A 17,887-nucleotide genomic window follows, 5' to 3' on the forward strand; every position below is an offset into this window, starting at 1 on the left:
GGGAGAAACAGAATTTCAAGCAGACTCTTTGCTGAGTGTGGAGCCCAAAATAGGGCTCAATCTTACAACCCTTAGATCATGACCTGAGCTGAAACCAGGAGTTGGATACTCAACCGGACTAAACCCCACAAGTGCCTCTTAAGTCATTGTTTCTTAGCAAAAGATGCCTACTAATAAAGTAAAACTCAAAAATTTTAGGATAAAAAAGCATGTATGTTTTGATTATCAGACTAAAAACTGCCATTCAGTACTAACCTAGCACAGTACCACCTAATGACAGAAATGCAATGGACAAACTTAAGAGGTTATCCTCAGGGGTGCCTGGGTGGCTCAGTTGGTTAAGCACCCAACTCTTGATTTTGGTTCAGGTCGGGATCTCAGGGTCGTGATACCCAGTCCTGCATGGGGATTCATGCTGAGCATGGTGCCTGCTTGGGACTCTCTCTCTCTCTCCCCCTCTCCCTCGGCCCAACCCCACATGCCTTCTCTCTCTAAAAAGAAAAAAAAAAGATGTTATCCTCAAACTTACTGACTCCACAATTTTATTATGATTTTGCTGAAATAAACATTTTATGTAGAAAGTGAACCTTTGATTTCAAATGTACAGCTCCAAAGGAAATACTTATTTTTATGTTAAAGTTTTTTGTCATTTGGTTATAGGGTTTAATCATTCATTTCACAAATATGTTCTGACTACCACATGAAAGAGACCATTCCTGGCTCTGTAGACGATAAAAAAGTTGACTGGAATGTATCTGGCTTTTAAATATCTAAAATCTTATCTCTTCAACAGGACACACATGATAACTACTTATAGAAGAAGATGTTATAGGAGTTCAGAGGAGGAAGAAATCAATGTCTTTCAGGCTAATAAAGAATGATTCTTGGGGTGCCTGGTTGGCAAAGTTGGTTAAGTGTCTGATTCTTGGTTTAGGCTCAGGTCATGATCTCAGGGTCATGAGATCGAACTCAAGAGTCAGGCACTGCACTCACCACGGAGCTTAAGACTTTTTCTCCTTCTCCCTCTGCCCCTCCCCGCCAAATACATAAAATCTTTTTTTTTTTAATGGTTCTATAGAATTGGCCCTTGAGCTAAGATTTGAAAAACAGGAGTTAGAGAAGGTGTATTTCAGACCGACAGTATGGCATAAATGAAGGAACAAAAACAGAAAAGCACAAGGTCCAAGGAACAGGGAGCAATCCAGTGTACCTAGAAAAGCAGGGTATTTATAGGAAAATATTTAACAATATGGCTAGCAAGCTAGTTGTGTGAGGAATCCTTTAGGGCCTTGAACACTAGGCTAAAGTATAGAGACCACTGACATCCATAAGCAGAGAAGTGACACTTAACCAGAGTTGTTCTTTAGGAAAAATAATCTTGATGTTTTGTGTGGAATGGATTGGAAGGCTAAATATCGGAGGCAGTGGGAAAAGTCATGCATAAAGTTATAAGGGCCTAAAACTAAAGAAGTTGGGAGAATGAAAAAGACAGGATAGGTCATTGTTACGACAATGAAATGTTCACCTACCTCACAGAGTTAGTGTGAAGATCAAATGACATAATAATATAAAAGACCTGAAAAGTATATTTACTCACTAGTAACAAACTCTGCAAGGGTGCTGAAAGCATAAATGAGGACTTTAGGAAGACAAATTCTAGAAAAGGAAGGAAAAAAACGAAACAACAAAAACGTCACCTTTTGCAGTTAAATATACACCTATTAAAATTACTAAAATATTATATAATTAAAAGACCTAATTTTGGTAAAGACTAAGCACCAAGAAAAATAATGCTTATAAGTAAAAAGAAACAATTTAAAAATATTTCAGCACGGTAAAAAGTATGTACATGTAACTAGAATTCAAAGGGAAAATGGAAAATTACTTAAGAGGTAAGACTGTGGGTTATTTTTCTCACGTTTTTATTAGATGCAGTTTTGTACAATTAAAAAGAGAAAATATATTAATAGAGAATCATAAGCATCTTATACAGAACAGGCAATTTTGCCTCTATTTTTAACTCTATCTTACAATATGGGAAGGAACACACTCCTATTTGAACAACCAAAAACTTTCAGATGAACAGAGTATCAATGTATTACAATGTATTTTCCATTTAATCAAAATTTTGATACAAGCAAAATAAGTTTCCCTTCCACTTCTAACCCCCCACTCCCTCACCCCGCCCAGTGTCAAGTATCCTTTATTCTGCCACTGGCTACTCAGGAACTCCACTAGAGACTCTCAGGCCTGCAATATTCTGATCCCTCCCCCCAAAATTGTATGCAAATTTTCCTAGGGAGAAGTTTCAGGACTTTTATCAGATTCTTTTTTTTCCAGATTCTTTTTTTTTTAATAGTGTATTGCTTTATCAGATTCTTGAAGGGCCTAGTATTCTGAAAGAAAATTTAGAAATAATAACTGTTCTTCCCTCTCCTTTTAATTTCAATAACCTATTCAAATAACTACGTCAATGGCTTAAAGAATGTTATTTATTGGACTATTTTCAAATGAGAGGTCCTCTGAATTCCTCTTCTCAATTGCCAGTGCCACTTCAGACTAAGACATTTATATTTCCATTCTTTATCATTTATAGCCCAGGTAAGCTTCATCTTTATTTACAACATTTACAGCACTGCTGCCACTCTCCACCATCTCCTTAGAACCTATTTCTACCTTCATAGATAATTTTAGAAATTAGCTTACTCTTCCCCCACTCTAATTCCATCTCCCCAACACTAGCAAATACTAGACTCATTATTAATCTCATTTTTTCTACTCCTATTTTTAGGTCAACAAGTGCTATAAGAGGCAGAACAATATAAATTTGCCCCATTAAAAACTTGCATAAATTTAAATGTGGCCTATGTTGCTCCTGGAAAACTACTAACAGCAATAAACTAGGCTCACAAAGTAGAGGTTCCGTTTATACAAAGCACAAGTCCCAAAAGATCAGAGTCAGGAAACTACAGAAATGTAAGAAACTTTAGAGATCAAGTAGTTGAATCTTATTTTAGAGATACCAAAGTCCAAAGGAACAAGTGATCTGTCCAAGATAATCAAAAGTAGAAATAGAGCTCAGGCAGTCAGGTAGCTTGGTGAAAATGCTCATTCCACTACATCATGTTATGTCCTATGTACACCAGTTGTTTATCCTCTTTAATATTTATAAATCAAAATCCTTCAAATTATCTGTATTTTCTCCAGTAAGATTTACTTACTATTACACTACTACCTCCAGATCCCTTAAGAGTATGCAATATCATTCTTTCCTGGCTTATTGGGTGAGAATGATACAGGGTACAATAACTGAAAGCCTTACTGAAATCAAGATAGTTTATGCTTCTAATGGGATCCCTGGGTGGCGCAGCAGTATGGCACCTGCCTTTGGCCCAGGGCGCGATCCTGGAGACCCGGGATCGAATCCCACATCGGGCTCCTGGTGCATGGAGCCTGCTTCTCCCTCTGCCTGTGTCTCTGCCTCTCTCTCTCTCTCTCTCTCTCTCTATCATAAATAAATAAATTTTTATTTTTTTTAATAAATAAATTTTTAAAAAAAGATTATGCTTCTAAGTACTCTGTCACTCTTTCATGTGAAGAACTGAATTGGTACAGTATGTCTTGCTTTTCTCAACACTAACCCACAGCTTTTTAGTAACTTATATTCTTCTAATGATTGTAAATTATTGTTTAATGATTTGTCCTAGTGCCTCCTAACACCAAAGCCAGGACTAGAACCCAACTCTTCTGTTTACCAATTCTCTGCCTGCCAAATCACCTCTTTTAAAGTTAGTTTTATCCTGAATGATACAAATTTAAGTCAGTTCTATCTTCAAAAAGATATCTATTTAAATTATAATTAATGATTATTTATTCTTCCCCTTAGGTCATTTAAAAGGTCTTTCTTGCTCACCCAATAAAAAGACTATTAATTTAAGAAATTTTTTTATTTCTTTAAAAGATTCTATTTATTTATGAAAGACACAGATGGAGAGAAGCAGAGACACAGGCGAGGGAGAAGCAGGCTCCATGCAGAGAGCCTGATGTGAGACTTGATCCCAGGACTCCGGGATCATGCCCTGAGCCAAAGGCAGCCACTCAACCGCTGAACCACCCAGGCATCCCAAGAAATTCTTTTTTATATGCACATTAAATCCCTCTTTCTACAACTGAAGACTATGTCTCTTTTTATAAACTAATGTTCCAGGTAAGTTCAGGTATCGCTGAACCACTAGGAGGATAGCTTTTAATTTAAAAAAATTTTGCCCTTCAGTTATTTTAAATGTTACTGAATCACCTCCCATGTTCTTTAAGTTCCATATAAAATTTACTTAAAAACACCCTTAATTTTTTCCTCTTAAGCTGTTTTTAATTTTTTTATTACTCTTTATGTCTTCTCAGTAATCTCTGTCATTTCCTGATATGCATCTTATAATATAAAACCCAAATCTTAAAACTAGGATCCCTAAAAAGCAAAGTAAGAGGATTAGTTCACTAGTGTTACTATATTCTACTTCAGTTAATATGAAGGCCAGAAGTAAAGTCTCTTAGCAGCAGCCAGTCAGCAGTGGGAGTGCAGGAAGGAGGAACTTACCACTGGGAGATATTAAAGCTCTCATCTTTGTCCATGATGAAAACAAATGAAATGTGAACCAACAAATGAAAACAAAACAGTATCTATCCAAGAGAATGACTAAACAGAATATACAAAGTAAATAAACTAAAGTATAAGGTGTGCCAGACCTCAATGGGAATATCTTCTACAAATGACAGAAAGGATAGACCGTTTTGCTGCATGCAGTATAAAACAAAGAACATGAGCCAGTCAAAAAACAAGAGAGTTCCACTTCTGGCTTGTCAACATAAGGATCTCCTTAGACACACTCCCTAGCAAAACTGGTAAAAGTTATAAAAGGACAACCATTTAAAGTACCTAGAAATGGTCCTAGGGCATATAGCAAATGAAATAACATTTACTCAAGAAAAGCTACTAGAGCTCAGTAAGAATAGTAAGAATAGCAAGTCTGTGGTGTTTGAACATACTCCCTGCCTCCCAACTCCCAGTTTGGCAATATGGAAATTCACTTGAGACTGGTACAGCCAAGAGCACAGTACATTCCCCATCCCCTTCTTTTAATGAGCTCCTAGTCAGAAAACTAGCTTCCTGGGAAAGACAGGACTTCAGCATTTCTCTCATCTTTCCCCCAATGACCTATTGCTGAAATTAAGTTCTGGGCTAAGGTGGTCAAGAAGTAGGGGCTCCCTTCTTCCACACACCCCCACAGAAGGGACAGAGGCTGTACCCTGTGTATGGTACCACTGAGAGTATTTGATTGTTGAAGGCCCAATCACCCTGACCCTTAAGAGGCTGGTTCCTTACCAGGAGAGGTATGCCAAAAAGAACTCCTCTTACTCCGCCCTAGCATTCAACACTTAAAGTGGGGCTATCACTCAGAGAAAAGCTACCATTGTCCCCAGCCCCAGCTTCAGAACTGTGGCTGGCAGATTTTTGCCTGGGAGGAGAAGGCCCTAAAACAGAGCTCCTAATCTCTTTCCACAGGAATTGATTTCACTTACAACTTGATGTGGAGAAGTTCAAGCCTCAGGTTGCTCTCAAAAACAGTGGAGGTTTTGGTGAAAGGCCAAGTGGGAGAAAACTGATGGACTCACTGGACAAAGAAGCTAAACTGTAGGTTGGCTGGGTGCCCCCAGAGAAGCAGAAAACCAAGAGAGACAGCTGGGAGGAGCCTGCCTGGGGTCAGAACAAATCTCAAACACTGACCTTAGGAACTATCACTTCAAAGGAATACCAATTTGATTTCTTTAGTCTGTGGAACAATTTCTGCCCCCAGGGCACTGCTGAAAACAGCAGGGCAATCTGCCTGCAATTAAAGAAAATAACGGAAAGAGAGAAATCCCCACCAAAACCACAGTCATCCCAGGTTAACTGTGGACATACCCAAGCCTATGCCCCTTAAGGAGCAATGTCAGAGGCTTTAACACTGTGGAGTGGGAAGCAGGGAGGAAGATGGAGGAAAACAGCACTAAAATAATCCAGCCAATCATTAAGCAAATAAGCAAGTAACAATAACAAGGCCTGGGAAGGAGGGGACCAGTACCCAGAATTACTACATTATTTAAAATGTCCAGTTTCCAAAAAATTGCAAGACATGAAAAGGAACAGGAAAGTATAATCCATACACTGTGGAAAAGTAGGCAAGAGAAACTGTCTGTGGTTTTGTTTTTTTTTTTTAAATTTATGATAGTCCCAGAGAGAGAGAGAGAGAGAGAGAGAGAGAGGCAGAGACATAGGCAGAGGGAGAAGCAGGCTCCATGCACCGGGAGCCTGATGTGGGATTCGATCCTGGGTCTCCAGGATCGCGCCCTGGGCCAAAGGCAGGCGCCGAACCGCTGCGCCACCCAGGGATCCCCTGTCTGTGGTTTTGACCAAATGTCAGATTGAAAAGAAAAAGCCCTCAAAATAGTCATTATAAATATGTCCAAAGACTAAAGGAAATCATGTTAAAGAAATAAAGGAAGGTGTGATGACAAGGTAACATTACATGGGGAATATCAATATACAGATAGGAATTATTTAAAAAGAACTAAATGGAAACTCTAGAGTTGAGAATTACAGTAACTAAAATTAAAAATTCACTAGAGGGAAAAAATAAAAATAAAAAAATAAAAATAAAAATAAATAAAAATTCACTAGAGGGGATTGGCAGCAGATATGAACTGGCAATAAAATTAATGAACTTGAAGGTAGGACAATAGGGATTATGCAATATGAAAAATAAAGATAAAAAGAGTGAAGAAAAATAAACAGAGCTTCAGAGAAATGTAGGACATTATTAAGCACACCAACATACGCATAATGAATGTAACAGAAAGGAGAAAGATAAAGGGAAAGAAAAACTATTCAATGAAAAAATGAGAAAATGGCTGAAAACTGCCAAAGCTTATTAAAAAGAACTTACTTATTAAAATGTAATTATGTAATTTACAGATCCAGGAAGTGCAACAAACTTTAAGGAGGAAACATAATAAGAGACCCACAGACACATTATAGTAAAAACATTAAAAGCCACAACAAAGGGAACATCTTGAAAGTAGCAAGAGGAAAACAAAGACTCCTCAATAACAAGGGGACCCCAATAAGATTAACAGCTGATTCAGCAAAACCAATACGTAGGCTAGAAGGTAGTAGGATAACATTCAAAGCACTCAAAAAAAAAAAAAACTGTCAAGCAAAAATCCTGTATCCAGAAAACATACTGTTCAAAAATGAAGACAAAATAAAGACATTCCCATTTAAACAAAACCGGGAAAATGTGTTAGTAATGGAACCACCTTACAAGAAATACTAAAGGAAGTTCTTTTAGCTGAAAACAAGTGACCCCAAACTTTAATCCAAACACAAACACACACACACACACACACACACACCAAAGAGCACCAGAATGCATAAATGCACTCTTTTACTTCTATTTTGAACCAATTTAAAAAGCAACTGTATAAAATAATATGGATAAAATTAATTGCTGAGCCTACAACATATATAGATGCAATATATTTGCCAATACTACCACAAAAGGAGATGGGTGGGAGCACAGCTAGAGTGGGATAAGGAAATGACTCCAGATGGTAGATCAAACACAAGAGAAGAAATAAAAGAGAATCAGAAATGATAAATACAAAGGCTAGTATCATTATTATAGTATTTACTTGCCTTCCTATCTTCTCTCAGCTTCTTTTAAAGTCATAAATTATATAAAGTAATAATTATGACAATGAATTGTTAGGATTCTAACATTTATAAACGTAATATATATTAAAACAACAAAGTGGGGAAATGGAAGTAGAATTACACAAGAGTAATGTTTCTATCTCACTATGATTACATTATAAAATTCTTAGATGAAAACATGGTAAATCTTTAAGATCTCAGATTTGGCAATGGATTCTTAGTTATAACACAAAAGGTATGACCAATAAAAGAAAACATAGATAAATGTGACTTTATCAAAATGAAAAGCTTTTGTGCTTCAAAGGACGTTATCAAGAAAGTCAAAAGATAATGCACAGAATGGGAGAAAATATTTGCAAATCATATATCTGATAAAGGACTTCGATCTATAATATCTAAAGAACTCTGACATCTCAATAATAAAAAAGACTAGTTACCCAATTCAAACATGGGCAAAAGACCTGACAAGACATTCCTCAAAAAAAGATATTTAAATGGCCAATAAGCTCATGGATAGATGTTCAGTGTCTTTTGTCACCAGGGAAATACAAAGCAAAACCACAATGAGAAAACACTTCACACTCGCTAGGATAACAAGTGGTTAGGATATGGAGCAACCGGAACCCTCATGTACTTCTGCTGGTAATGTGAAATGGTGCAGTCCTTTGAAAACCAGTCTAGCAGTTCCCTTACAGAATCAAACATAGAGTTATCATATGTTACCAGCAATTCTACCCCTAGATACACACCCAAGAGAAATGAAAACACAACTTATACATGAATATTGACAGCAGCATTATTCATAACAGTCAAAAAATGGGGGGAAAAAAACTGAATATCCACCAACTGATGAATGCATAAAGGCAACATTGCATATCCACATTGAATATTATTTGGCCATAAAAACAAATGAAATACTTAATACATACCATAACATGGATGTGTCTTGAAAACATAATACTAAGTGAAAGAAGCCAATCTCAAAAGACATGATTCCATTTATGTAAAAGGTCTACCATATAATTATTGATGGAAAAATTGTATCACTCAAAATTCCTGTCTTTTTAATATTAACTAATGTAGCAGAGAGGCAACTGTATAATAAATCATTACAATTTAAATCTTACCATACTAACAATTTTAATAAAAACTTTTATGTTTAAGGTGTTTCCCCTCTATAAACTGTGCTCTACTAGAACTATCTTTACAATTCAACATTTATTGTATGCTTAATGTCTGCCAGAATCTTATTTGCCTTTATATAAATACCTGACACACAGAAGACAATCAACGAAAGAATGGCCTTAAAGATAAATGGTCATTTATCTATACTAGGATTTAGTTACCTCATCTCTAAAATTAGAAGGCTGGATATGATCTTCTCTAAAGCAGCACCATTTGAAAAGAACTTTCTGCAATGATGGAAATGTTCCATACCTATGTGCCTTTTTAGCCCTTGAAATGTGGCTAATGCAATCAAGGAATTACATTTTTAATTTAATTTAAACAGCCACAGCCACATGAAGCTAGTGACTACCGTATTGCACAGCACAGTTCTAGGGTATAATCCTGTCTGAAAAACACATTTCTGTGTGCAATCACATACATGTGGGAGCCTATATATACACATAAAACAACAGTACATAAAGCAATACTTCCATTCATACGTAGAAAGCACTGATACTTTCTTATTCTACTGAATTTCATATAAAAAAGTGCTGATCCAATCTATGAACATGATTTGATAACACTGTACCTTAGTGTTCTTTTCAACTCTAAAATATTATGCTATACACTGTCCTAAAATCATGTAGTAATTCTCTTTTATGATCTTTTTTAAAATATTAATTTATTTATTTGTTTATTTATTTATTTATTTGAAGGGGGAGGCACAGAGGGAGAGCAACCTAAGCAGACTCCACACAAAGCCCAATGCAGACCTCAATCTCAACCCTGAAATCATGACCTGAGCTGAAACCAAAATGCTCAACCGATTGCACCACCCAGGAGCCCCTACTTTGTAATCTTTATCTATTTGAGAGAGAGAAAAAGAGACAGAGACAGAGCATAAACTGAGGGGAGGAGGCAGAGGGAGAGGGAGAAGCAGGCACTTGGCTGAGCAAGGAGCAGGGGCTCAATCTCAGAACGCTGAGATCATGACCTGGGCTGAAGTCAGATACTTAACTGACTGAGCCACCCAGGCGCCCCCTCTATTTTGTGATCTTAATCACAAATCACTATTTGAAGGTGGCTCAGGTTATATCAGGTTCTACTAAAAGCCTTATAACTGAAAGCTGTGGGGATAGTGTTCATGAAAACAGAGAAAGCTAATTTTTATTTCCATCACATCCTCTGAAACTACCAATGACTTCTTCTCCCCCACCCCCATCCTCCCAGCCTGACAAAGTCCTACAAACTTTATCTTAACTTCACCAGACTTTTTTAAAGGACTACAGAACAAGAAGGGTTCCCAAGAAATCATGTTTTACAAACTTTCAACTATAAAGTGTTCTTAAAACCTTAAGAAAATAATCTGGATTTGTTTCCCTAGCCTCATCTGCCAATTCTATCTTAAACTCCTCAGTAACCTAAACTACGTGTAGTTCTACAAAAGGTCCATGTTCTCTCTTAGCTGTGGGCCTCTGCACACACTATTCCCTCTTTAGCTAGCTAATGCTCTTAATTTTTAAGGTCTTGGCTTCCATAGATACTCAAGGCATTTTTCCCACCTCAAAATTAGACTTGAAGCTTTTCAAGTATACTCTTCCAGTACTTTGTACCCTCCCCATCATTGCACTACTGTGTTATAATTGCCTGTTTACCTAACTTTTTCCCTTACTAGATTATGAACTCTTTAAGGACAAGCTATATTTTATTCTATTCACTGCTGTAAAAGCATTCAGTAATTATTGGATGAACAAATGGATATAATTTCTCCAGCATTCCACATGCCTAGTGTCATTCCATATTTGCCCTGTTTAAAATGTTCTCCCCAGTTCTTCAACAGCATGAAACTCTCTCTGTAATCTGATCTTTAATTTTCACCGTTTCCTCTAGATGCTTACTGCTCTGTTTACATTATTTGATATATAACCTACATTGCTTTTTAGTTATTCTTGTAATGCACAGATCTAATCTCCTTAACTAAATTGATCAATCTTGAAGACATTAATGTATGTTTCTCCTAGTACCCCCATTATTGAGCATAGCCCTATGATTGCAGTAGATGTTAAACATGTATTCACACAGAATTGAAATTTATGAGGGTGCTCCTCATATAAAGCTGACAATGCTTCAATAATACTGATGAACAAGTGGTGGCAATTAATCTTTTGGCAAGAGTTTATAAGAAGATATACTAAAGTACAAGTACAAATAATTTTTTAAAGCTGTCAAGTATAACATAAATGGACAAAAATATTAAGAGGCTCTATAACAAAAACTACATTAAAGATAACTAGCTTTATGGTTTCCAAAGTGACCTGTATGCACAGAAGAACACAATTTTCAGATCACAGGACAATCGTGTTTACATACGAATTTTGGGCGGCCAATGTATTGGAGAGAAAGATAGTTATGGTTTTGGCCTATCAAGAAGCACGGTCAGCAGAGTTAACTAGTGCCAACTCAAATTTGCCTCTTGTTTACAGGTAGCTTTGCTGTCATCTTACAGCAATTACCCCAATTATTACTTCCAACTGAGTAAAATCTGAACCATGGACATACTAATCCCACATTCCATTTAACTTTGGAAAGTTGCCCTGTTTTCCTTACATTTAGAAGGATAACCAATCTGGGAATCCTGTCTACCCCGCCCCTTAAACTCAGGAAAAACCAACAACAACAACACGTAAATCCTGTGAGAGTCACTAGCATTCCAAGTGCCCTCTGCCCGGAACCCTCCGTCCCGTACTATTATGCCACTAAGATTTTTTTTCATTCTTTCAATTACTAACCCCAATTTCCTTCATTTACTGATGTGAGTTAGCCCTGACAACCTGTCTGATTGGTGCTCTCTCTGACCCAAGGAGAGAAGGGAAAACTTTTCGCTATAGGTCCCTTTGTCCTTCACCTTACTCAACCATGTGAATGGCAACTCACCTGGGAAATTCGAGCGGTTCCCGAGGCGCGGAGCTGACGTGATCTCCATTGAGTACCAGTGCCACGGACAAAACCTAGAGGCCGGATCAGAAACACGACAAGCCGGCGCTTTTCCAAAGAAGCCGCTGCAGCTACCCAACGTGAAGAACGTATCGCGAGCAGCGCCATTTTAAGCGAGGAAAAGGACACCAAGAGCAGAGGATTGTGGGACTTTAGCGGACCAACTCAGCACCAGTAATCTTCTCTCCCCTCCCCCTCATCTTCCTCAGGGCCGAAGACCGGAAATAGCTTCTCCGTGAAGAGTCAGATGCTTGTGCTCAACCGCTTTTATCTTCCTGAGCCTGTACTTAGTGTTTTACACAACCGGTAATATCAGAATAACGGTGTCTTTCTCTCTTTTCCTAGATTTGCCACATAAAATTCAGGATTCACAGTTAAATTTGAACTTGAGATAAACGAGTCACTTTTTTAGTATAATTATGTCTCAAATACTGTATTTGCTAAATCTGCCAACCCTATATTGTCCAAGCATTACACTTTTCTCTTACAGCCCCCAACTCAGTGCAACGCTTCACTCCATTTTCCCTCTGTATATTATTTTTTAAAAGATTTTATTTAATTATTCATGAGAGACAGAGAGGCAAAGACGCAGGCAGAGAGAGAAGCAGGCTCCTCAAGGGGAGCCTGACGGGGGACTTGATCCAAGGACCGAGGGACCACAACCAAGCCAAAGGCAGACGCTCAACCACGGAGCCACTCAGGCGTCCCTTCCTCTTCGTATTCTTATCAGGTCATGATCCCAGGGTCCTGAGACCAAGTCTCCTATCAGGACCCCTGCAGGGAGCCTCCTTCTCCCTCTGCCTATGTCTCTGCCTCTCTCTGTGGGTCTTTCATGAATAAATAAATAAATAAATAAATAAACAAAATATTAAAAAAAACTTTTATCACTTTATTCACTCTCCTTTGCGAGATTGATTCTTTGACTCCATGAGATAAGAACCTAGCTCTCCCTATCACTAAGGGCAAAAGGCAACCTTCGCTCCCCCACCCCCACCAGAGGATCCTCTAAGTCTACTTTAACATATAAAAATTTTTTTGGAAACTTCCTTTATTTCTACCCCCACCACCCCAGATACATGTTGGCAATCACCCTCCAAGCATATGAACCACTGATATACATCGGAAGAATCTCTTGACAGAGTTTTTACTAAACAGTAATAAAGGACCTTTCCTAACAACAGGTAGCCCCCTCAGCATCCTGGAAACGTTGTTTCCAAAATGTCTGGCAGGCTTACACTATCCCTAACCCCCTCCCAACTTGAAAGTATATAATAGGCCACTCCATGACCCCAGTACAGCTCTTTCTGCCCACATGTCCTGTCTCTGTGCTTCAAGAAAACCACCTTCTCCCATGAAAGATGTCTTAAGAACTCTTTCTTGCTGTTGGCTTTGAACCCTAATATCTTTTCCCATATCATTCATCATTATCATCAGACAAAATGATAATGAAATATGCTTACAGTTTTCTGCAAAACTGCATTTCCAAGTGTTATCATTGTCTAAAACCCTGTAGACAGTGATGCAATTGCAATTTTACATTCATTGCTGCGTTCTCAAATTTTTTACACAATACAGGCAAATAATTATGAACTCCTTACATAGAGGCATCGTGGACTAATTGATAAGTCTGTTGAAGACAAAGGAAATGCATGGCACACACAGTTACTTTGTTTCAAAATTCATTTTACACTCAAGTTTCCAGAGAAGAGGATGGTTGAGCAGTTATTTGAAGAAGAATAAAGTTTCCAATTGAAGAGGTTGACCCCCCTTTCATGTAAAGGAAATGGCATATTTAAAAGCAAGAAGGTATAAGAAAATACTCCCATCTTCAATATTCTAGGGAGTATATGTCAAAGTAGTAAGAAAATATATTAAGCTGATATTATAAGGTACCTACAGGTTCATGATCATTATACTTTATTGGTGGCTGATAAAAGATTAAGTCCTTTCCTTTTTATTTATGTTACTAATTTTCTTTTTTTAAGATTTTATTTATTTATTCATGAGAGACAGAGAGAGAGAGACAGACAGACAGACAGACATAGGCAGAGGGAGAAGCAGGCTCCATGCAGGGAGCCTGATGTGGGACTTGATCCCTAGGACTCCAGGATCACTACCTGAGCTGAAGGCAGACGCTTAACCGCTGAGCCACCCAGGTGTCCCTATGTTACTAATTTTCACCATGAATTCTCTTTTATCTGATACTGATGTTGCCATATCTTTGCCTAGTGTATTTTTTTACCCCATTATTGTTAGCCTTTTAGTGTGATTCTGTTTTGGGTATGTTTTCTGTAAGCAACATACACTTGGATTTTTTTAAAGATTCTATTTATATATTTATGAGAGACACAAAGAGAAAGGCAGAGACACAGGCAGAGGGAGGAGAAGCAGGCTCCATACAAGGAGCCCGATGTGGGACTAGATCTCAAGAATCCGGGATCATGCCCTGAGCCAAAAGCAAATGCTCAACTGCTGAGCCACCCAGGAGTCCCTGGATTTTGTTTTTATATCCAATCTGAGAGTCTCTTTTAATAGACACCTATGATTAGTTTACATTTATATATTAATTATAAATATATTTGGGCTTGTTTCTATCATATTACTTTGTATTTCATTTTTGCCATAGTTTTTGTTCACTTCTTTTCCCCTTCTTTTCTGCCTTCAGATAAATTGATTAAGCTTTCCCTCCTACTGGTTTGCCCATTCTGGGTGTTATTTACATTTTTCAGTGATCCCACTTACAATTTTAAAGATATATATTACTATACATTTTACTAACAGTCTAAAGTTAACATTTCTAGTTTCCTCCTCAAAATGACAACAATGTTAGAACTCTCAACTTTCCCCTTCTATCTTCCATGTTATAGTATTTTAAATTTTATTCTATAATATTTTCCGATTGATTATTATCATGATATTTTTACAATCAGTACTTACTTGAATTTTTCAACACTATTTACCAATTTCTTTGCTCAACATTGCTTAATTACATCACACTCCTTACCTGGTTTAAATTTCAGTCTTGCTGGAATGCATCATTTAGTGATCCCTTTACATAAGTCCTATATGTAGTAAACTTTGAGACTTAGGATGCCTGAAAATACTTTTATTTCATTCTAATTTCTGTATAATACTTCAAGTGATAATCAAGTTCTAAGTTGATAGATTATTCAATTAGATTTTCTTTGGACCAAAATGTTCCTGTTATTACATAGCCTGGTTTGTTTTATTTGGTTTTAGTTTTGGTAGTAAGATTCCTTGTTTGCTTTGTAATTTTCTGTTATGAACTCTTTTATTTTTATTTTTTTAGGATTTTATTTATTTATTCACGAGAGAGACAGAGAGAGAGAGAGAGGGGCAGAAACACAGGCAGAGGGAGAAGCAGGCTCCATTCTGGGAGCCCTATGCAGGACTCGATCCTGGGACCCCCAGAATCACGCCCTGTGCCAAAGGCAGGTGCTAAACCACTGAGCCACCCAAGAATCCCCTGAACTCTTTTAGAGACGGTTGTCTTCCCCATGAGTTCTGCATATACATTAAGTTGTAGAGGTGTCACTATGGAACAGTTGTGTGTTTGTTTCTGCAATATCCCTATAGAATTTACCAATTTGAGAGCAGACTTTGGCTTCTAGGTTTTGTTTTCCAGTGCATTTTTTTTTTCATGGAGAACCCACAGCTGAGAATGGGTTTCCTGTTTATAAGCATACATTTGTAGGCCAACAGTCAGTTTTTGTAGTACTTCTTATTTCAGGAGGCCCAATTCCAGCTTACCACAAAAACTGGATCTGTAGTCACCCACCCATTTCAGCATGGCATTAAAACCCCAGTTAAATGGAGATGGAGGAAGAGTTTGACTATAAAGGAATGTGAAAGAATTTGGTGGATGATAGTGTTGTTTCTTATATTAACTGTCATGGCGGTTACACAATTATATGCATCTATTAAAACTTGAAAAAGAAATGAAAAAAAAGGAAAAAAAAAGAAAAAAACTTGAAGAATTGTACATCAAAAGGATGATTTTACTTTATATCTTAATTTGAAAAAGAAAAGAAAAGGGGTACTTGGGAAGTGCCACCAGTTAAGCCTCCAACTCTTGATTTCTACTCAGGTCATGATTTCAGGGTGAGATGGAGCCTCATGTTGGGCTCCATGTTCAGTGTTGAGTCCACTTGTCCTTCTCCCTACTCCTCTGCCCCTTCCCCTCTCTCTCACTCTCTCACTCTCTCTCAAATAAATAAATAAATAAATAAATAAATAAATAAATAAATAAAATATTTTTAAACTACCCTAGATTTTGTCTCACATCTATATCTGATTTCTCTACTGGTCATGTGGTTTCAATGTTGTTTATTGTTCTGGCTTTGCATTTCCTTTCTGTTTAGGAACCCTAGAGAGTTTCTTTGTTTGCTTTCAAACTCAACTAGGTAATTTTTAAAACTGGGCAGGGAGAGTGTTGTAGGTTGTTGCTGTTGTTTTAAATTTATTTTATTTAAATTCAATTTGCCAACATATAGTATAACACTCAGTACCCATCTCATCATGTGCCATCCTTAATACTCATCACCCAGTTACCCTATTCCCCCTCACACCTCCCCTTCTGCAACCCTTTGTTTATTTCCCAGAGTTAGAAATCACTCATGGTTTGTCTTCCTCTCTAATTTTTCCCCACTCAGTTTCCCTCCCTTTCCCTATGATCCTCTGCACTGTTTCTTATATTTCACATATGAGTGAAACCATATGATAATTATCTTTCTCTGACTGACTTATTTCACTCAGCATAATACCCTCCAGTTCTATGCATGTCGATGTAAATGGTAGGTATTCATCCTTTTTGATCGCTGAGTAATATTCCATTGTATATATACATACCACATCTTCTTTATCCATTCATCTGTCAAAGGACATTGTGGCTCCTTTCACAGTTTGGCTATTGTAGACATTGCTGCTATGAACATTGGGGTGCAGGTGTCCTGCTGTTTCACTGATTTGTATCTTTGGGGTATGACCTAACAATTGCACTACTGGGTATTTTCCCCAAAGATATAGGTGTAATTTGTTGTTGTTGTGATTTTTATCCTACTTGTCTGTGTGTTTGGAGTATGTAAATTGCCTAAAGATGTTTGTATCAGTGTTTTTAGCAACTTTTGAAAAAACCCCAATCTTCAAAAAGTAATGCAATGAAAAACTTCGACAACAATGACATGAAAAGTATATGGACTTGTGTCAGTATATGGAAGAGTATATATGAAATAGTGTTGAGTAAAGCAGAATACAAAGATATATATATGTATATCACATATGTATACACATACCATATATACCATGTATACATACATACATACACACACATATCCACATTTATTATTATTAGGATTTCAAAAGAATACAGTATAAAATAAATAGTCGAGGGGATCCCTGGGTGGCTCAGAGGTTTAGCACCTGTCTTCGGCCCAAGGTGTGATCCTGGAGTCCTGGGATCTAGTCCCACATCGGGCTCCTTGTATGGAGCCTGCTTCTCCCTCTGCCTGTGTCTCTGCCTCTCTCTCTCTCTCTTTCTGTGTCTCTCATGCATAAACAAATAAAATCTTTAAAAAAAATAAAAATAAATAGTCGATGTAATAAAGTTATGTTTATCACTTTTCCCCCACTTTTGGGGGGATATTTATTTTTTTCTAATCACTGAATTGAGTGCTTTAACTTTATCATCTAATTTTGTACTCTCAAAAGCCCGTACAGAATAGGTTCTAATATAACACTTACTTTTCAAATGAAGAAAGAAAGCTTAGGGGTTGACCAAGGATATAGCTTGGAGGTGGTAGGGCTGATATCCAAATCCAGAGGGTCTGAGTCAAAAGCCATACTTCTTATTACTACACCATGGAGTGTTTCATTATAGTTATCTATTTAATTTTTTTGAACTCATGTAAAGGATTAGTTATTTTTCCCTAAATTTTTATTTAAATTCCAATTAGTTAA

At 37.3% G+C, this 17,887-nt stretch overlaps 1 protein-coding gene across 5 annotated transcripts in view; it reads right to left on the reverse strand.

Moving 5' to 3' along the window:
- The window catches only part of ABCB7 (ATP binding cassette subfamily B member 7), a 170,383-nt gene extending 158,291 nt beyond the window's left edge, over positions 1-12,092 (reverse strand). For 2 of the 5 annotated variants that reach the window (XM_025987809.2, XM_072744139.1), the window contains exon 1: positions 11,852-12,041. Coding sequence is in view for 3 of the 5 variants with exons in the window: in XM_025987806.2 (XP_025843591.1) it covers positions 11,852-12,019 (168 nt within the window). In the remaining 2 variants the exon portion in view is untranslated. Of the gene's footprint in view, positions 1-11,851 lie in introns of all 5 variants that reach the window. The other 3 variants (XM_025987806.2, XM_025987807.2, XM_025987810.2) reach the window with 3 other exon arrangements.
- Positions 12,093-17,887: the final 5,795 nt, after the last annotated feature.

The sequence above is a fragment of the Vulpes vulpes genome, chromosome X, assembly GCF_048418805.1.
Source record: "Vulpes vulpes isolate BD-2025 chromosome X, VulVul3, whole genome shotgun sequence".
Classification (NCBI taxonomy): domain Eukaryota; kingdom Metazoa; phylum Chordata; class Mammalia; order Carnivora; family Canidae; genus Vulpes; species Vulpes vulpes.